This window comes from Amphiura filiformis, chromosome 11 (genome assembly GCF_039555335.1).
Source record: "Amphiura filiformis chromosome 11, Afil_fr2py, whole genome shotgun sequence".
NCBI classification, from domain to species: domain Eukaryota; kingdom Metazoa; phylum Echinodermata; class Ophiuroidea; order Amphilepidida; family Amphiuridae; genus Amphiura; species Amphiura filiformis.
This window is the reverse complement of record NC_092638.1, coordinates 24,928,793-24,951,286: the sequence shown is the minus strand read 5'-3', so window position 1 is coordinate 24,951,286 and position 22,494 is coordinate 24,928,793. Positions and strand designations below refer to the sequence as shown.

The 22,494-nt window shown below is 39.4% G+C and overlaps 1 protein-coding gene across 1 annotated transcript; it reads right to left on the bottom strand.

Annotated features, from left to right (window-relative positions):
* Nucleotides 1-223: 223 nt before the first annotated feature.
* On the bottom strand, nt 224-21,848 carry LOC140163581 (uncharacterized). The gene is made up of 10 exons (XM_072186895.1): nt 21,719-21,848; nt 20,414-20,499; nt 16,087-16,156; nt 15,200-15,343; nt 13,814-14,749; nt 11,621-11,764; nt 10,238-11,173; nt 3,824-3,967; nt 963-1,901; nt 224-390 (listed from the first exon to the last, which is right to left on the bottom strand). Exons 1-10 carry the CDS (start codon nt 21,846-21,848, stop codon nt 224-226), a joined length of 3,696 nt encoding a protein of 1,231 aa, XP_072042996.1.
* Between the last annotated feature and the right edge of the window lie 646 nt (nt 21,849-22,494).

Genomic DNA, 22,494 nt, shown 5'->3' with positions numbered 1-22,494 from the left:
AAAAGCTTTCTTAGCAGATTTTTTTGGCGATTTTAGCCATTTGAACAAAATTTGAAACAATTTGGTCAGATTTAACACGATTCTTAGTGATTGGGCACAATTTGGCATAATTTTCAGCAATTTACTGGAATTTTCAGCAATTGTCGGTTTTGGTCGATTTATCGCGTTTCCCCATCTGCCTAAATGGATCGCACTATGGATCGTCATTATGAATGACAGTTCTTCACACATCAGCTTCTGACTCTAAAGCACTTGAAGAATGGACCACTGGACTCCTTCGTCTTATTTCCAAAAAGTAAAGACTGATTGTCAGCAAAAGAGCCAACAGGAAAGCTCCTCCCGCAATGTAGAATGCTATTTCATAGCTGCCAGTAATGTCCCGTATCAATCCTGTAAAAATTGAAAAGCGTTGAGAGCACGGTGCACAGGCGGATCAAGGTGTTGGAAGGGGTAGGGGAAAAATTTCCTGCATACGCGCTTCACAAACTTTGCATTTTCGTCAGGGACACGTTTTAGTCACCGCGTTATTGACTATCTACTCCTTTGATATTGAATCATTGCAAATTATTCAGAGCTGTAAATGGTTAAGGGGCTGTGCAATAATTATGAGGGGGTGGTAAAATTAGGGGGAAAAGATTTTTTGGCAGACCGAGAAGGGGGCTAAGCTATTTTTGGCAGGCCCCACGAATGCATTATATATCTAGACCATTTACTGTTTGCAAAATCCAGACATCTTTCAGTTGCACACAGGAGTAAGGGCCTGATTATAGTGCATCCTACATTCCTGTGTTGCATGTAGAATGTATGTAGGATTTAGTTGTACATTGAACAGTTCATACAATCACCGGAGATCACCTGTGCAAAAAAGCGATGCAAAACATCAGATACACTGGCCCTTTATAGCTCTAAATTCGTGATTTCATGCCGCTGATCATACAAATAGCATCCGATGAGTGGCTTACCTGGCAAATATCCTGCACATACGTCCCCAATTGCAGATAACATCGTCACGAAGCCGATGTTGACGGAGAACCTTGAACTTAAATCGACTTCTTGTATTAGAATATAAATGTTAGTAAACAAGAATCCAGGGACAAAGAACCCTAAGCATGTCGCATAAACCATCAACATAACGTAGCCATCAACTGCACTGGCAATAAACGCTACCACGCAAGTCAAACATGTTATTGTTATTTCGATTTTAATAGGCGATAACCATCTACGATGTACAACTATGCCGTTTATTATCCGCCCGATCACGGCTCCAAGACCTATCAATGACAACGCGATACTTGCTTTGGTGCCGGATGCTCCCGTATCTGTCATTTTGGCTACGATATGAACAGATACCGCTGTAAATGAAAAACTTTGAAGAACGTATACGAACGTTATTATCCACACAGGTAAAGTGGGTATAAAATTTGGACACGATCGTATCATAGAAACTGACTTTGATGGTAGCTGTTCCGGTGATTCAGTGTATTGGGGACTTGTTGCGTTCTCTTCAAACTCTTGCACATCATCGTCACATTCTCCTCCCATGTGACAGGATGAGGCTGTGTCTTCCAATATTTGCAATTGCAAATTATTATATGCGTCACTTCTTGTTTCAGCCTCGTGATTTGCCATGTTCGTTTTCCTTTCAGTGGTAGAAGAACTTTGCGGATGATTTGATCTGAATAAACAAGCAAAAGGTTCAATATGAAAGATCAAAGCAGATTCCAGTAAGAGACCTCCACGCCATCCATAAATATTGATAAAAACTTGGATAAGCGGTGGTAGAACGAATTTACCCACGGGTACGCCGGTACTTATGAAGGAATAGGTGAGAGCAAAATTGTCCTTGAAGTGGCTTTCGACCATGGTAACAAGAGACACCAATGTCATTCCACTTCCTATCCCTGAAAAACAACAGTGTAAAAATTGAGTTTGTCATACTGTCTGAAGGCACTAGAACTTTGGATCTTTGGATCGACCGTTAATGCTGCTTCGATGATTATTATTAATGAACTAACAACTAATTAATCAGAACTAATGTTTAATTTATATTGGGCAACAGCAATACATGCAAAGATCCACATGTTATCACAATTAACAATAGTCAACTAATTGATTTCAAAAATAATAAGGATTGACCAAACATCGATGGTCGATCGAAAGATCGAACTAATTTGTTTTTATTGCCTCAATGAAATAATGTGGTATGGTATACAAATAAATGTCCCTGTTGTCTTGCCTGATATTTCTGTATTATTCTTTATATATGCTATTAAAAACATATTTCTAAAAGCTAATGATGTATTATAACCTGCTACAATGAAATGAGTATAGATGAGTTGACCTCAATGTTGATCAACAAAGGCAAGGGACCGGTATATCTTTATGCTTTAGCGAACCCCATGCAACCACTACACTATTCAATAGTCTTATTGTGATGTGGCGGGAGTTTTAAAAACACGAGCCCTGAACAAAATATGATGCGCGCGCATACTGCTAGGCAAAAAACAATGGAAATTTTGATGATGCGTGCGCATACTGCCAGGCATTGACGTCAGAAGTCAACTCATCTATAAAGTGACAAGTTGATAGTTTTGAGACACTCTGGCTGATTGAGTTGATGTTCTTTGTTTGCCGCGCACCTGTTCAAGCCAGAAGTATGTCTTTATGCCCTATGTGAATGTGAGCACAGTGGGCCATTAACGAAGGAAACAAAGGCCATCAACGCAGTAGCCAGGGCGTTTCTCGCGACTTTACGTTGATCATACTGCAGTTACTGTCCGTTTTCCTATACACAATACACAGTGCTCTCACCATTGACGCGTGACCTCTACAAATGATGTACATGTATGTTGGAAGAATGGACACTTGCCTAGTTAACATCACTGTGTGAAAAATAACCAGCCAATATTTTATTTATTCTCCAAAACTTCTAGCAAATATATTTCTCTAACATGACCTAAAATTACAGCTAGGTTAGATGTTCAGAAATGGTCGCACTTTTGTAAAATATGAGTGAGGGCAAGGCATAGCTAGCCAACTCCCCGTGTTAATTGAATGGAGATTTGACCGAAAATATTGGTATCGGACCGCTCACTTCTGAAGGATGCCACAAAAAACGGTAAAAGCTACATTTAAACTATTCTAAATAGGTTCTAGAAAATATAGTTTTGTAACATGTCCTAGATTTTTAGCTAATTTAGATGTTTGGAGAGGGTCACACTTTTGTGTTTTAGGAAGGATATGTAAACGACAGATAACACCAAAAATATGAAGAAATTATTTCCAACCCGTGTTAAGTCAACAACCATTATGTTGCTCATTTTGAAGAATGCTGGTTAACAAAAAGCAGGTCTTTGTCTCATTTCGTGAACAAAGGTACACATACCTTTGTTTCCTTTCGTTTCCTTTATAATCGGTTACCCAACTGAAGCTATAATACCAGCTTTATTGCGATATCGCACATTGAAAAAACAGACACTTGTGCACAACCAGAGAAGATCTGATTTAATCAGTTGAGCTGCTTCAATGAGTGTTATCTTGGTTTAATAGCTTTTAATGGGGTTTAAGTCCTGCAAAGGTCGAGATGAATTCTACTGTAGACATGACTGCATCATGTTTTGTAGTAGCAGGTCACATATTAGTTAATTTACATAATTATTGTCAGAGGCTAGAAAGCCAATCTTTAAAGGGGTCTCTATGGGGAGGGGTCGTGAGGTACGCAGACGTTGAGGAACATGCTTTAAACAATTGGAAAGACATTTACTCTCTCCTCACATACTAGTAATCATTTTCAGATATTTATCAACAGACTCCCTCTACAAACCTGTCAGTACCGCAAAAGTAGCAAACAGATACTCAATTGAAGTTGCAAAGACGCTCAGCAATGTGCCAGCGAAGAAGATGAGAGCTCCGGCTACTCCTACTTGCCGACAACTCCATCGCTTTAATGCGAAACCTGTCGGCCAACCTGGGGAGAATACGGTATTGCAGGATTTAACATTATGCTGTGATAATGAGTTTACTTTTATGAATGCTTAATAATAAGATTTTGCCATCTTTTTAAGCATTATTAAACAAGTAAATAAAAAAATTCGTTCGTACTGCCGCTGAGTTCGTAGGTGGGGATACATTATTTGAATTAATTAGTTTGCTGCAATACATCCGATACGAAAACCCGTGTTCAAGTTCAATCGGTTTAATGAGGTCAGTGCTACATAATAAAACAGTAGCCGTGACAAATTCGTGGTAACCGTTTCGCTACTGTACGGTGCATACGATACAATATGACCGCCAATTTTTCCAACTTTAATAATTACTCATTATATAAATTGAAATGGCTTTACTTGCATGTGTGGGCCACCGTAATTGTGAACCGCGTAATTCATTTAAGAAGAGATACATATCAAAGCAAGCGAAAATTAAAGTTTGATTACAAAATGTACAACTTTTAACCAATATCATGGAATATTTGAATCTTGTAACCAATCGATACTCTTGAATGACATGACGTCATGTGTTCATGTAGGCCTACTGTGTCCACGCAGGAAAAAATTTTTAAACTAAATCCATCAGTCTTCTAAACTATTCACACGGCCTCGCTTCCCGGTGCCCGATACCCTGTGCGAACAGGATCATAGGAAATGCCGAACAGGATTGTGGGAAAAGTCGAAGGACGTCGCGCGCGATAGGGCTTAACGGAGTCATGTGAATGGCATTTCAGACGATTTTGTTTACGCTTACCCACACCACTCTTCGCCATACATACATTCTCCCAGTCATATTTCCCTAACATAATATGAAATTTAAAAAAGGAAGGAAATTTAGTTCGGCAGAGGTGGCGCTCGAACCCACGCTGCACTGCGCCGCTATATATCATGTATACAGTATCGACATATCACCAGCGCCTAAGACCGCTCGGCCACAAGGACTTGTTGGTGTCATCGTGAAAATTGAAACATATAATCGCAACTTCATTACTTCAACATACCACGTGACATGCAAAGACAGAAAACGTACCATATTTTGGAGTTTTATCTGCTTAAAACATTAATGTGTATTATAATAGAGCTTCCATTATTAATATTGTTGAATTCTCAAGCACATAATAATAATATTATAGACAATTAATACGAGGGTCCTATGATACATACACAATACATAAATCGATTTTGATTTCGGCCACGTGCTCTGCAGGACATCGCGTCGGTTGCGAGGTTTGGAGCCCAGTCAGCCTACCATTAATGATTTTTCTTGTAAGACGGTCTGAATTTTTGCAATTTATAGGAAAAGTCCACGTAGGTCCCAAAAGTTTCTTTCAGGTATTAAAAGATTAGATTCCCATAAAGACAAAACAGTACTCTTTAGTAGGGACCTAAGTTAGTCAGGCTCATATCACACACTATAGGTGGCGATATTCGTCCATAGGGAAGTGGAATGTGCCTGTACAGTCCAAAAATGGCTTTACTGTGGGGCTCAATGGAAAAAATTACTAAAAATTAATTTTGACAACCAAAACCTAAGTGATGCTGACTTATGTTGGTACTGGCATGATACTGGATTCATAAACTATCACGTGCAATCCATGTTCCACCAAGTTGACACTCGATTTAGCTCAAAAGCAATTTGTGTGTAAATCAAGACCATCCAAAACAGCTTTCTTACAGTAAAGAATATGAGGTCATCTGGGGTCACATACAGTAGTGTACATTGTACATGTGCCTGCTGTCACAATTTCACACAAAACATTTTGGTCAATTTGGTGACACTATTTTTGTCTGTAACTTCAAAAGTATATGCACTAGAAACATGATTGACCCCTTATTGTTTAGGTAATTTGATTCTCTTTCAAATGAAAGAACTTTCAGCTAAAAATATTGAACTTCAAAATTTTATGAACATACCTACCTATGTAAAATGTACATAAAATTTTCACCATCAATTGAGCCCGGGGAGGGGGGGTTCTTCGAAAAAAAAATTACGGGGATGTGCCACGCAGACTTTCGGATGCTGACTTTCTCTATACCTACTTTTTGCTATTTTTGCCACCCATCAGTATACCAATTTTTAACAAAAAACATCCAAAAAGCACCCAAATTTGCCCTAATTGGACGCTTGTAGGGGCACTTTTGCCCAAATGCGCCCAATTGGGCGCATTGGTCTCCACTGAAAACCCACCCATTGATATACCAAAATTGCAGAAAAGGTACCCCAAAACCGTGGCACATCCCCGTATACCTTCAAACAGGGAGAACCCCCTCCGGGCAATTGAGTGTTAATTTTGACTAAATTCAGAAAATATTTTGGCGTATATAAAATTGAAATAAAATTCTCTGCCTCCTAAACCACATATATTTTAGCACGATTGGGTATCACGAATCGTAATATATGATGTGCAGTTAATATTCGTATATTCTTTTATACATGGAATGCTTAAGTTTTAACACAAAAACAATTTCATTCAAAAAAACCTCCCACTCGACTCGGCGAATTTAAAAAGGTAACCACGCTTCCCTAGAATGTGCAATAAATTAGCATTAAAATTTTCTTACTTATTTTAGCAGCATTCTAGAAACTCTGGCGTATGGCGAGAACTGCTGTAACGCTTACCTATAACACCAAGTATTGCTATTGTTGAACTTCCCAGCCATCCCGTTATTGCTGCACCAACGTTGAATTCCTGTTGAAATATCGGCAAAAACAGACTGCCATTGAAGAAGGACGCGGATAACAAAAAAAAGCTTCCAAATGTGGTCAATGGCAACACATATCGGCACATTTGCGCTTTGTGCATTTTTCAATAGTCACCTCACAGTCATCGGCATCGCTGCGTAGATATATGATAATATTAATATTGATTATATAATTGGTATTTTATCATATTCTTTGCAAAGAATCAGTGTCACGCACTTTTGAACTTTGGACTTTCAAATATTAAGTTAGCCATACCCTTTGAAGTAAATATTGTTGATGCCCATTAGAGAAAACTTGACAAATATGAGAATATGCTAATCTTGGGCTCAAAGTTGATATCCATGGTTTTGAAATTGTAAGGTCTTTGGTGGAATTATTTGCCATAAAATTTGTATTATATTACAAATTTCACAAAATTATTTGATATCAGAAGGACATCCCTGGTATTTAGAATACAATTCGATATGTTTGTGTTCTCATGCCCTAGAAATAATACTGTGCAAAAGTTTCTATCTCGTCCTCAAATATAAAAGACTAGTCACTAAGGGCGAATTTCTCGACGGGTGGCTTAGCAGTTGGCTAGTCTAGCCGCAAGGCTTAAGAGGTGACGTCGTAAGGCCAGGCTTAACTGAAAACACGTTCCCCGAAGCACGGCTACCATAGCATCGAGGCTTTGTTAGCCTGTGGGCCAGGCTTGTAGGATTAGCCCCAGGCTTCGGTAAAATTTGTATTTCTCGAAATCAGTCTTCTGTAGCCGTAGTCTACGCAAGCCTGTTAGGCCAGACTTAAAGCGGCTTTTCTTGGCCCTGCCTCAGAGCGGGTCTTAGTCGGCCATTACTGGGTCCCGTCTGCACCAAACTGGTGTTTTACTGCCCAATTGGGTGGATTAAATCCGCTTAAAAATCGATGTTGAATTGTATTGTGTTGTAAACTTTCATCATTCTTTTGTCGATATATAACACGGGTGATGGAATGCAGTTTAATATCCCCGCCAAGGCCACATCATTTCACGTTTTAGATGGGATAGACCTAAGGGGGACCCAGCTACAGCTGCCATTGAGGTGTAGGAATGCGTGAAATTGGATTCGTCTATACGAGTAGTATTTAGGTCTATGAAAAATAATTAATATTTAGTTACTCGCCAGAGGCGTTCCGACCGGAGGTAGGGGGTAAGGGGCCCCTCTGGCTCGAAGTTGACCAATGTGAATCTTCATTTGCCCCTGCGGTTTCAGGCCATGTTTCAGGCCCATTTGAGCGAAATTTTCGCGCGCTTTATTTATTTTTGATCCTATAGCAAGGCCTATTCGTTTTGATGAGATATACTGTTCATTTTGATGTCGTAGATTTCTTTTTGACATTGGGGGGGTTGGTGGAGTTGAAAAATATTTCTTAAAATATGGTGAATCTGGCACCTTTTGGCCACTAAATAAGTTAATGGTACAAATGCGCGCGAAGCGCCCGAAAGATTGTGCCATTTTGAAGCTAAACTGATGAAATATTGTGCAAAAGTGGAATAAATTTGCGGGTAGCGTGAAAAAAGGGCTTTGGGGGCTAAAATGGCCAAATTTGAAGTTAATTTGACCAGAAACTCAAATATAGGCATCTACATTGGGGGGATGATTGTTTACCCCCCCCCCCATCCCCCCGGATCTAGGCCTATGATTAGGTACATTAAAACTTTGAACCGACAATCTTATCAAAATGAATAGTTTCCGTTTATTTTAACAACTATTCAAATATCTCCCATTCATTATTTGACAAGATTACACATTTTCTTTTGACACGTTTCTGTTTTGTCCACATGTTAGAAGATAATTTACTCAAAAGATAAATTTGGACAACTGAATCTATTCATTCTATAATCCGTGTACCAAAACAAGACGGACTACACAATAGTAATTGTAATCTCATTCTTCCATGATTCAAATGAGTTTGGTGAATGACCTCTGTGAATAAACTTCGACATGTCATTTTGATAAGTCATTTTAAAGAGAAATCTGTTTTCTCAATCTGAAGAGTCTCACTTGTCAAATTTGACAAGTTTCTATTCATAAATGAGTAGATCGTTTCAGAGTGTAATGTTTTGTTCATGTTCTTCTTATTCTTGTTGTCCTTCATAACCGTCATTTTCCTTGTCTTCTTCGCCTTCCACTTCTTCTTCTTCTACATCTAAACGGAGGCCCCATGTCGCATGGGAAAACGCGGTAGGCCTACATCGCACAATATCTTTGATTTGCAGAATCTCTGCTAAGTTATCTCCAATTTGTAAAATTTAAGCTTAGCAGATTTTTTGGTGATTTTTGGCGATTTTTGCCGTTTGAACAAAATTTGAAACAATTTTGTAAGATTTACCTCAATTTGCGGTGATTTATCAAATTTTACAGACGATTCTTAGTGACCGGTCACAATTTAGCATAATTTACTGTAATATCCAGCAATTGTCGGCTGGGGTGATTTATCGCGTTTTCCCATGTGACATGGGGCCTAAATGGATCGCACTATTTTGAATGATAGTTCTTCACACGTCAGCTTCTGAGTCTGAAGCACTTGAAGAATCGACCACTGGACTCCTTCGTCTTATTTCCAAAAAGTAAAGGCTGATTGTCAACAAAAGAGCCAACAGTAAAGCACCTCCCGCCATGTAGAATGCTATTTCATAGCTGCCAGTAATGTCACGTATCAATCCTGTAAAATATGGAAAAGGGGTGAGAGCACGGTGCATGGGTAGATCCTGGTTAACTACTCGTTTGAATTGATATTGCATCATTGCAAATTATGCAGAGTTGTAAATGGAACACATGGAAACATTCAAACATCACATAACTAGAGCACGAGATCAAATTACTGATGCTTAATCATTATTTAATATATCAATATACAGGGGAAAGAAGAATTACGCATCGCACACTAGCATATTTAAACATGTCGGGCGGGCGCTCTACCACTGAGCTACACAGTCCCTTATAAAGTCTGGTACTTATGGATATGAACAGTCAATGGTAAACAGTACAAACAACACATTACATACCAGTGTACGAGATCAATTAATGATGCTTACCCGCCAGCCTAATATAATTATACGAACAGAGAAAGAGGCTTACGCATCATACACGGGAACGTGGAAACATTCAAACATCACAAACTAGCGCACAAATTAATGATGCTTAATCGTTATTCTTATTATATCAATACAGGGAAAGAAGAATTTACAAATGGAAACACAACATGCACAGGCAGACATACCAGAATAAAAACTCCGGACATACCTGCCTGTGCAGGGACTTGAACCCCAGGCCTCTCGCTTGTCGGGCGAGCGTTCTACCACTGAGCTGATGTATACGTATAGGAGTTTCAAGGGCCTGATATAGTGCATCCTACATCCCTGTGTTGCATGTAGAATGTAGGTAGGATGGAGTTGTACATTAAACAGTCCATACAATCACCGGAGCCCCCATGGAAAAACGCGATGCAAAACATCAGATACACTGGCCATTAGTCATGTTAGTTGCTCTTTAATGCCGCGCTGATCATTTAAATAGTTGCTTACCTGACAAATATCCTGCACATACGTCCCCAATTGCAGATAACATCATCACAAAGCCGATGTTGACGGAGAACCTTGAACTTGAATCGACTTCTTGTATTAGAATAAAAATGTTTGTAAACAAGAATCCAGTGACAAAGAACCCTAAGCATGTCGCATAAATCATCAACATAGCGTAGCCATCAACTGCACTGGCAATAAACGCCACCACGCAAGTCAAACATGTTATTGTTATTTCGATTTTAATAGGTGATAACCATCTACGATGTATAACTATGCCGTTTATTATCCGCCCTGGCACACCGCCAAGACCTATTAATGACAACGCGACACTTGCTTTGGTGTCGGATGCTCCCGTATCTTTCATTTTGGCTACGAAATGAATAGATACCGCTGTAAATGAAAAACTTTGAAGAACGTATACAAACGTTATTATCCATACAGGTAAAGTGGGTATAACATTTGGGCACGATCGTATCATAGAAACTGACTTTAATGTTAGATTTGCCGGTGATTCAGTGTATTGGGCACTTGCTGCGTTCTCTTCAAACGTTTGCGCACTATCGTCGCATTCTCCTGCCGCTTGACAGGCTGAGGCTTTGTCTTCTAATGTTTTCAATTGCAAATTATTATATGCATTTCTTGTTTCACCCGCGTGATCCGCCTTGTTCGTCTTCCTTTCGGTGGTAGAAGTAGTTCGCGAATGATTTGATCTAAATAAACAAGCAAAGGCTACCATATGAAAGATCAAAGCAGATTCCAGCAAGAGACCTCCACGCCATCCATCAATATCGATAAAAACTTGAACAAGCAGTGGTAGAACGAATTTTCCCATAGCTAGACCAGTACATATGAAGGAATACGTGAGTGCAAAATTGTCCTTAAAGTGACTTTCGACCACAGTCACAAGTGACACCCATGCCATTCCACTTCCTATCCCTGAAGAATAAGAGAGTAAATATTTAGTTTGTCATACTGAGTGAAATAAATGGTGACAATTTAAAAACAGATAATGTCCCTGTCTTGCCCGATATTTCTAATTGCCCAATAATTGCTAATATGTGACCTGCTACAACGAAATGAGTATAAAGTTTTGAGACATTCTGGCTGATTGAGTTGAAGTATGTCTGTATGTCCTTTGTGAAGGAGGGGCACACTAGTCTATTCATGAAGGGAACAAAGGCCACCAACGTAGTAGCCAGGACGTTGTTTATGTTGTTGTTGTTTTGTAACTTTACGCTCATTTCGTGGTAGCAGGTCACATATTAGTCGTGAGGTGCACAGACGTTGAGCTGAGGAACGTGATTTAAACAATAAGACATTTACTCTCTTCTCACATACTAGTAATCATTTTCAGATATTTATCGTCAGAATCCCCCTACAAACCTATCAGTACCGCAAAAGTAGCAAACAGATGTTCAATTGATGTTGCAAAGACGCTCAGCAATGTGCCAGCGAAGAAGATGAGAGCTCCGGCTATTCCGACTTGCCGACAACTCCATCGCTTTAATGCGAAACCTGTCGGCCAACCTGAGGAGAAAACGGTATCGCAGGATTTAACATTATACTGTGAAAATGACTGGGGAAAATGAGTCTATTCTTTATATGAATAAACTTAATCAAATCATTATTGCTTAAAATAAGATCTTGCCATCTTTTTAAGCATTGTTAAACAAGTGAATGAAAAATCCGTTCGTATTGTCGTACTGCCGCTGAGTTCTTAGGTGGGTACATTATTTACATTGATTAGTAATGCTGCAATGCATCCAGAAAAACCAACACCGTAACCCCCGGACGTTGCCGTGTTGAAGTATTCAAGTTCAATAGGCTTTGAAACGAGACCGGTGCTGCATGATAATCCAGTAGCTGTGACAAAGTAGTAGTTCGTCATGATTTAGCCGTGGCAAATTCGTGGTAATCGTTTCGCCACTGCACGGTGCACATTGGGGGGAAGATTGTTTACCCCCCCCCCCATCCCCCCGGATCTAGGCCTATGATTAGGTACATTAAAACTTTGAACCGACAATCTTATCAAAATGAATAGTTTCCGTTTATTTTAACAACTATTCAAATATCTCCCATTCATTATTTGACAAGATTACACATTTTCTTTTGACACGTTTCTGTTTTGTCCACATGTTAGAAGATAATTTACTCAAAAGATAATTTGGACAACTGAATCTATTCATTCTATAATCCGTGTACCAAAACAAGACGGACTACACAATAGTAATTGTAATCTCGTTCTTCCATGATTCAAATGAGTTTGGTGAATGACCTTAGCTCTGTGAATAAACTTCACAATGTCATTTTGATAAGTCATTTTAAAGAGAAATCTGTTTTCTCAATCTGAAGAGTCTCACTTGTCAAATTTGACAAGTTTCTATTCATAAATGAGTAGATCGTTTAAGAGTGTAATGTTTTGTTCGTGTTCTTCTTATTCTTGTTGTCCTTCATAACCGTCATTTTCCTTGTCTTCTTCGCCTTCCACTTCTTCTTCTACATCTAAACGGAGGCCCCATATCACATGGGAAAACGCGGTACATCGCACAATATCTTTGATTTGCAGAATCTCTGCTAAGTTATCTCCAATTTGTAAAATTTAAGCTTAGCAGATTTTTTGGTGATTTTTGGCGATTTTTGCCGTTTGAACAAAATTTGAAACAATTTTGTAAGATTTACCTCAATTTGCTGTGATTTATCAAATTTTACAGACGATTCTTAGTGACCGGTCACAATTAAACATAATTTACTGTAGTTTCCAGCAATTGTCGGTTGTCGCGTTTTCCCATGTGACATGGGACCTAAATGGATCGCACTATTTTGAATGATAGTTCTTCACACGTCAGCTTCTGAGTCTAAATCACTTGAAGAATCGACCGCTGGACTCCTTCGTCTTATTTCCAAAAGGTAAAGGCTGATTGTCAACAAAAGAGCCAACAGTAAAGCTCCTCCCGCCATGTAGAATGCTATTTCATAGCTGCCAGTTATGTCCCGTACCAATCCTGTAAAATATGGAAAAGCATTGAGAGCACGGTGCATGGGTACATCCAGGTTAATGACTAATCTACTCGTTTGAATTGATATTGCATCATTGCAAATTATGCAGAGTTGTAAATGGAACACATGGAAGCATTCAAACAAACTAGAGCACGAGATCAAATTACTGATGCTTAATCGTTATTCTTAATATATCAATATACGGGGAAAGAAGAATTACGCATCGCACACTAGCATATTTAAACATGAATTTACAAATGGAAACACAACATGCACAGGGAGACATACCAGAGTAAAAACTCCGGACATACCTTCCTGTGCGGGGACTTGAACCTCAGACCTCTCGCTTGTCGGGCGAGCGCTCTACCACTGAGTTAATGTATATGAGTTGCAAGGGCCTGATATAGTGCATCTTACATCCCTGTGTTGCACGTAGAATGTATGTAGGAGTTGTACATAAACAGTCCATCACCGGAGCCCCCTATGGAAAAACGCGATGCAAAACATCAGATACACTGGCCCTTAGTTGCTCTTAATTTGCGATTTCATGCCGCGCTGATCATTCAAATAGTGGCTTACCTGCCAGATATCCTGCACATACGTCCCCAATTGCAGATAACATCATCACAAAGCCGATGTTGACGGAGAACCTTGAACTTGAATCAACTTCTTGTATTAGAATAAAAATGTTTGTAAACAAGAATCCAGTGACAAAGAACCCTAAGCATGTCGCATAAATCATCCACATAGCGTAGCCATCAACTGCACTGGCAATAAACGCCACCACGCAAGTCAAACATGTTATTGTTATTTCGATTTTAATAGGTGATAACCATCTACGATGTATAACTATGCCGTTTATTATCCGCCCTGGCACACCGCCAAGACCTATCAATGACAACGCGATACTTGCTTTGCTGCCGGATGCTCCCGTATCTTTCATTTTGGCTACGATATGAACAGATACCGCTGTAAATGAAAAACTTTGAAGAACGTATACAAACGTTATTATCCATACAGGTAAAGTGGGTATAAAATTTTGGCCCGATCGTATCACAGAAACTGACTTTAATGGTCGATTTTCTGGTGATTCAGTGTATTGGACACTTGCTGCGTTCTCTTCAAATTTGTGCACACCATCATAGCATTCTCCTCCCGCGTGACAGGCTGAGGCTTTGTCTTCCAGTATTTTTAATTGCAAATTATTATATGCGTTTCTTGTTTCACCCGCGTGATCCGCCTTGTTCGTCTTCCTTTCGGTGGTAGAAGTAGTTCGCGAATGATTTGATCTAAATAAACAAGCAAAGGCTACCATATGAAAGATCAAAGCAGATTCCAGCAAGAGACCTCCACGCCATCCATAAATATCGATAAAAACTTGGACAAGCAGTGGTAGAACGAATTTTCCCATAGCTAGACCAGTACATATGAAGGAATACGTGAGTGCAAAATTGTCCTTAAAGTGACTTTCGACCACAGTCACAAGTGACACCCATGCCATTCCACTTCCTATCCCTGAAGAATAAGAGGGTAAATATTTAGTTTGTCATACTGAGTGAAATAAATGGTGACAATTTAAAAACAGATAATGTCCCTGTCTTGCCCGATATTTCTAATTGCCCAATAATTGCTAATATGTGACCTGCTACAACGAAATGAGTATAAAGTTTTGAGACATTCTGGCTGATTGAGTTGAAGTATGTCTGTATGTCCTTTGTGAAGGGAGGGGCACACTAGTCTATTCGCGAAGGGAACAAAGGCCACCAACGTAGTAGCCAGGACGTTGTTTATGTTGTTGTTGTTGTTTTGTAACTTTACGCTCATTTCGTGGTAGCAGGTCACATATTAGTCGTGAGGTGCACAGACGTTAGGCTGAGGAACGTGCTTTAAACAATAAGACATTTACTCTCTTCTCACATACTAGTAATCATTTTCAGATATTTATCGTCAGAATCCCCTACAAACCTATCAGTACCGCAAAAGTAGCAAACAGATGTTCAATTGATGTTGCAAAGACGCTCAGCAATGTGCCAGCGAAGAAGATGAGAGCTCCGGCTATTCCGACTTGCCGACAACTCCATCGCTTTAATGCGAAACCTGTCGGCCAACCTGAGGAGAAAACGGTATCGCAGGATTTAACATTATACTGTGAAAATGACCGGGGAAAATGAGTCTATTCTTTATATGAATAAACTTAATCAAATCATGATTGCTTAAAATAAGATCTTGCCATCTTTTTAAGCATTGTTAAACAAGTGAATGAAAAATCCGTTCGTATTGTCGTACTGCCGCTGAGTTCTTAGGTGGGTACATTATTTACATTGATTAGTAATGCTGCAATGCATCCAGAAAAACCAACACCGTAACCCCGGACGTTGCCGTATTGAAGTATTCAAGTTCAATAGGCTTTGAAACGAGACCGGTGGTGCATGATAATCCAGTAGCTGTGACAAAGTAGTAGTTCGTCATGATTTAGCCGTGGCAAATTCGTGGTAATCGTTTCGCCACTGCACGGTGCACTATGCCCGCCAATTTCTCCAACTTTAATAATTTACATATTTATGAATTTGAATGACTTAACTTGCATATTCTTGTAATTATGGAAATATTTGAATTATCAAATTTTGAATCCTGCATCCAATCGGTACTCTTGAATGACATGACGTCATGCGTTCATGTATTGCGTCCACTCAAAAAAAAAAATCAGTCTTCTAACCTATCCGCACGGCCTCGCTTCCCGGTGCCGCATCACCTGTGCTTGTTTCGCGAACAGGAAATGCCGAACAGGATTGTGGGAAAAGTCGGAGGACGTCGCGCGGGCTTATCGGAGTTAGTGATTTGTTCACGCTTACCTATGACACCAAGTATTGCTATTGTTAAACTTCCCAGCCATCCCGTTACTGCTGCTCCAACGTTAAATTCCTGTTGAAATATCGGCAAAACAGACTGCCATTGAAGAATGACGCGGATAACAAAAACCAGGTTCCAAATGCGGTTACAAGTAGCACATATCGGTACATTTGCGCTTTGTGCATTTTTCAATAGTGATCCCGGGTAGTGATCTCAGAGTCATCGGCATCGCTGCATAAGATGACAATAAACGATTATCTCTGATTAAACATGGTAAAACCAGTTGACTCCAAAACACAAGATGTTTCTTTTAGGCTTAAAAATAACACCACCATCATATTTGAATTGAATTACACTCTCGGAATTTGAGTTAGGATTAATAAACAGTGGACTTCGCACACCGACATCGCCTGGTTAGTAATTACATTGTACAGCAGATACATTAAAATCAATACCGGGATCGATACACGTGAATGTGCTATGCACGATTTGATATTCAGACGAAAAATCTTTGGATTTTTTTTATTCTAAAGAAGCCATATTTTTTTGCTTGCACTTGAATATATGTGTTGAAAGGATATGATAGTCATTAGCTTGCGTATTGAGAAAGAACCGTGCGTATTGAGCTCAAAAACTGACAAAAATTCTGATTTTACATGTGCCGAACTATAGCGCAGCGTAGGCCACTCGTGGAGGCAGTCTAAAAGCAGATGACCTCATGGCGTATACCATGCTCACTCACACACACACAGAGGTCAGTTACCAGGCTATTGTCAATAGCCTTAGTCGGATGTCCCTCGGCCCATTATGCGTCTCAAAACTATTAAACAGGTCGGAACAAAATGACCATGCGTGGCTGTGGATTCAACCTATCATGGCTATTTCTGCCATGAAGATATCGGGGCGATGACATGTTAAATATTAAATTGGGTACGTCGTGGTGCGGTGTTTTAATAAGTCTAATAGGGCTATCCAATGGCCTCCTCACCCGGGATACTATACCTAGCCTCCCAGCGTGTATAAGATTCTATAAATGAAATACACCGATTGGTCAATGTACCAATTTAGTTAATTTTAAAATTGACCCAATAAAAATATTATTGCTTTAATTGTTGGACCATAAGAAGATATATTTTACAAGTTAGGGTGATTTTTGGTTTCAAAAAATTTCATTTAACAAATCGTGGTGAAGCTGTATTCAATCTCTGTTCGACTTTCTGTCCATTATCAGGCCTATCAAAATATATCTTTCACATGTTGAATGCTTGGTGTGGCTGTCTGGATCTTGATCGGTTGAGAACAAAAGCTATATAATAAGGTACAATATTGTCAACGTTGTGGTTTACCCGCTAAATCTCGCTAGTTTCATCCGTTGGCTAAACCAGAGCTAACATTTATTAAGCACAACCACATTTGGTGCGAACTGGAAGGTGTTTTTTTTGGTTCGCCACGCCTTTGTGCTTTCAGTGCTTAAAGGGCATCGGCAACACAGACTGACATAAAGATGGGTTCATAATGAGGATTTACTGCAAGGTCAAACAGATGTGTGAAGTTCGTCTCTTTACGGTTATGTTTCATGTCGTTTCTTTTATCAACAGTCGGAAACAATAATTTGCCATGTTTACATATTCATCAAAAAGGCGCCCTACACCAAATACTGTTTTTATCTTATTTTTACGCCAAAAATGGCTAAAACACTATTTCCCAGCATTCACGTGATCAGAAACACGTGATGGCGAACTTGCCCCCATGGGTGGAAACACCCCGCTTTCTATAATGATAAATGTATCTCTGCCAAATGTGGCAGATTTAACACGACGTACACGGTGGTTACGGGAATCTATTGCACTATGATATGAAAATTGTTTGCCGATGCCTAATCGATCGTCATCGCCAAAAAAGCAAAGTTACACCTAAACCCATTGAAAATGTTGCTTTTCTTGCTAGAATGTCTGCTTGTCACTGGTCACCGCGGGTCATGGCATTGGTCAGTCTGAGTCATATAGCTAGAGTGTGATGGTACACTGACTACTGACTACGCCATCGCCAATGGACAACAAATTGAAACGAAATACCCCGCCCCCTCAAAGCAAAAGTCACTCAGAATATCACTTACTCGTTGATTTTGACCACAAAATCTCTTGCTGCCAAATAAGACTATGTACTACATGTACCAGTACATGTACGTAGTATCACATAGTGCCGTTATCGACCTCCAGAAAAATCAATCGATAAAGTAGCCCCGCCCGCGCCCATCCTCCACATTGAATGGTGGACTGCACTTATGCCCAAATATGGAACTTGCCAATCAATAATCACCCACTTGAAATCCCCTGGCTCGCTCCACTGACCAAAGTTATGGACAGATATGGGAGTGGTTTTTGCTGTTATTTGTCACTTACATATCAGGGAGGTACGAACATTTGCAGATGCCCCACCTGTACCTACTCAGTTTTTAGCCTACATGTATTATATACATTATACTTAATTGACGGCAAGTACAAAAAAATATCCGGCAAGTGGTTTAGCTTTAATGCCCTTCGGAAGAGAGAGAGAGGTCCACAGGTGAGTGATAGTCACTAAAAGTTGCATTCGATTTACACAGGGAATTTTGCAGGCCATGCGTGCCCTTCCTTACTAAAACACCAAAGTGCGAATATTTTCAAACATCTAAATTAGCTAAAAATTTAGGACATGTTTACAAAACTATATTTTCTAGAATTTCAGAGAGTACAAACAATATTGGCCGGTTATTTTTCACAAAGCTTATTTCTGTAATCGCATGCGTGCATAGCTAGACAGGTAGACTTGTACAAACACTCTCCGAATTCTTCAGCGAGATAATAAAGGACGTTGATGTTGTCAGAAATTCAGCATGCATTTCTATTTTTTATTTTTTTATTATAATCATCGTCTTTGAATCAGACTGAAAAACAACCCGGGACAACAACAACAGCAAACACGCCGAGTACAAAACAAATGTGACCGTACAGCACGAATGAGCCGTAAATGTCCTCAATTGTATTCTGAGTTACAGTGTAAAATGGGCATGAAGGTCATATTCATAGGTATTTCAATTTGGTGCTACGTGTATCTCATTAAATGAGGTACACGTAGCACCCAATTGAGGTACCTATGAATACGACCTTCATGCCCATTTTACACTGTAACTCAGAATACAATTGAGGACATTTACGGCTCATTCGTGCTGTACGGTCACAAATATGATTTTCAGTTCGTGCCAGTGACATAAAGCAAATACAAAACAAACAGTGGACGAGGATGTTTATAGCAGCGCAACGTGTCTAATACCACGAATCTGATTCGATTGGTCAATAAGCTACTCCTAACGAGAAAGAAACTGCGCGTTGTAGCTGCGTTATGACTTGGGTGGCTTGCCATAGATTGGAGTAGCTTTAGTGATTCTGCATCCTTTTGTATTGAAGGAGTCACCATGGCTACAAAGTTTGAACTATTCAGACAACTTCAACAAAATGTGCAGGACTAAAGTGGGTTTTGCTATTACAGTTATGAAATTTGATGCATTATTTTGAGTTACTGTTTCGTAAATTTGCATTACTCTGATCATTTTGTTGTGTCATGCATTTTCCAATGTGCAAAACCTCCACCTTTGGTAGTCACCACTACTTCTCGTGAGTATGGTAAAGTGGATCAAAATAAATTAACCACTTTGCTTGAAGAGCGCTTAGCAGAATTCCCTGAGAGTGAAGATCCTAATGTTCTTGTCGCTTCGTATGAGTCTATTACATCTTCTGTCCTTGATGAGGTTTGTCCTCTTGTGACAAAAACGCGTACCATTAAACCTAGACTTCCATGGTATAATGATATCATCCATCAAGCGAGGAATATCCGTCGGCGTCTAGAACGTAGATGGAAGAAAAGTCGCTCTGAAGCAGATGAGACCGCTTTCAAAGATCAGAAAGACCATGTCTGTAGACTTATAACAAATGCTAAAATCGATTACTTTACTAATAAATGTACAAATTGGTCTGTAAAGGAAATGTGTAATACAATCAATGTACTGTTAAAGACACACAAAGATCTCCCTGACTTTCAAGAAGATCTTGCGGATGAGTTCCTAAAGTTTTTCATAGAAAAGGTTGAGAAAATACGAAATAATGTGTGCTCAGGTAGTTCTTGTGTAAGATCTGATGAAGATACTGCTACGGACAATGTAGATTTAAGTATGTGTAGTTTTAAGCCACTCGCTCTTGAAGATGTTCACAATATCATTATGAAATTTCCTAGTAAGTCATGCCTGTTGGATACTAATATGCCCTCATGGTTAGTAAAAGAAAACCTTCATACCATGCTTCCTGTAATAACAAAAATTGTCAATGCTTCTCTTGCATCAGGTGTATTTCCATCAAGGTTGAAACATTCCATCATAAAACCTGTTATCAAGAAGAACACCATGGATCCAAACTCATTAAAGAGCTATCGCCCTGTTGCGAATATTACCTTTCTGTCTAAAGTAGTGGAAAAGGCAGTAACATGTCAGGTTACCGACTATGTTGACAGCAATTGCCTTGGTGAACAACACCAGTCGGCCTATAGGCGAAACCATAGTACGGAGACTGCATTGTTAAAAGTTAAGAACGATATCCTGCAGTCTCTTGACAAATGTAATGCTGTCTTCATGGTTCTACTGGACATGTCCGCTGCCTTTGATACTGTAGATCATAGTATCTTACTTCATAGGCTTCAGACTAGATTTGGCATGGGCGGTGTCGTTAAATCTTGGTTTAGTACTTATCTTCATAACCGCACCGTAAAGGTCAATGTCAAGAACACATTTTCCAAAGAGCATATGATCACGTACTCACTTCCTCAGGGCTCTATAATAGGCCCACAAGGGTTTACGTTATATACCGCCCCACTTGGTGACATCATTCGTGCACACAGATGTTTCTTTTCATGTTATACGCGGATGACATTCAACTTTTTGCTGAATTCAATCCTAAGATCATAGGGGACGGTGAATGTGTTCTTGCTAAATTAACATCTTGTGTTGCTAGAATAAATGAATATGCTCCAACTTAATCAAGAGAAAACAGAATTCATTGTTTTTGCAAATAACCGTGTTTTGCCTACGCTTCAGAATTTTCAACTCAAACTTGATAATCTGTGTATTCATCCAAAATCATCTGTGAAAAATCTTGGTGTTATGCTTGATTCTTCTCTAGACATGTCTGTTCACATCAATTCAATATGTAGTTATGTTAATTTTCATATACGTGGCGTATTCGCCGTTTTATATCACAGGAAGCTTGTCACAATGCTGTCAGAGGGTTGGTACTGTCTCGTCGCGATTACGCCAATTCGCTTTTACTAGGTGCACGTGCGAAAGATCTTATGCGTTTGCAGCGCCTCCAAAATAAAGCTGCGCGCCTGGTTTTTAGTTGTGGACGGGACCAGCCCTCTACCAGCTTACTTGACGAGCTTCACTGGCTTCCAGTTAAACAAAGGGTTCATTTCAAATTACTTCTGTACATTTTCAAATGCATTAATGCTCAAGCTCCAGGTTACCTGATTGATCTAATTCATCTCTTGAATAGTAGTGTTGCGCTTGGTCTCAGATCTCGGCTTCGTTTCTCATCTGATCTCACCCGCCTTTGAATTCCTCGCTCTTTTTAAGGCTGGGGATGCTTCCTTTGCCATAGGTGCTCCCAAAATATGGAATGAGCTCCCTACTGAGATCAGAGAGGCGGAGTCGGTGTTCAATCGCATGCTCAAAACCCATCTTTATCCAGATTAGTTTTGCTGCTTGTTTTTTGTATGTTATTGCTTTAATTGTTGGAATTGCAAGGAATTCAATTACTTCACTGAAATTTCAGTGATTCAAGACAAGTGGTTCATTATATATGTTAAGAAATGAGGTACATTCTAGCGGAACCTCTTTGGTTATCATAAATAACGTACCGCTTGTCTTGAGTCACTGAAATTCCAGTTTCCCCTATAATATACATAACTTTTTTTTTACCAGTGTGTAGTTATTTTTTGAGAAAAATGAAAAAATTAGTCACAAAATTAATCAGGTGGTGTAGTACCACCTAAATCATACAAATCACACATCTTACTACAACAGAATGAACAGATACATTACACTATTACCAGCTTCTTGTTCTTGATAACATTTCTGCTGCACTCAATGTTCAGGATGATGACTGAGTGTGATATCCTGTTTCAAACTTAGGTATTACCTTCATGTCCCGAGCGAAGTCCACTGTTGACTTGATTATATACATTCTTTGCAAAGAATCAATGTGACGCACTTCTGAACTTTGGACCTTCAGTGGCACCAAAATTTGAATATAAGTATTGTTGTTCATGTTGTTGCCCATCTGAGCTCACTCTGACAAAATTAATATCAGAATACGCTAACCTTG

Excerpts from the sequence above, each read along its gene's own strand:
- LOC140163581 (XM_072186895.1), bottom strand. The coding sequence starts at position 21,848 with ATGGGTTTTGAGCATGCGATTGAACACCGACTCCGCCTCTCTGATCTC. Across the intron at positions 16,157-20,413 it reads TTGTTATTACAGGAAGCATG|GAATTTAACGTTGGAGCAGC; the intron begins GTATGAAGGTTT and ends ATATTTCAACAG. Across the intron at positions 11,765-13,813 it reads ATGTGCAGGATATCTGGCAG|GTTGGCCGACAGGTTTCGCA; the intron begins GTAAGCCACTAT and ends TTTTCTCCTCAG.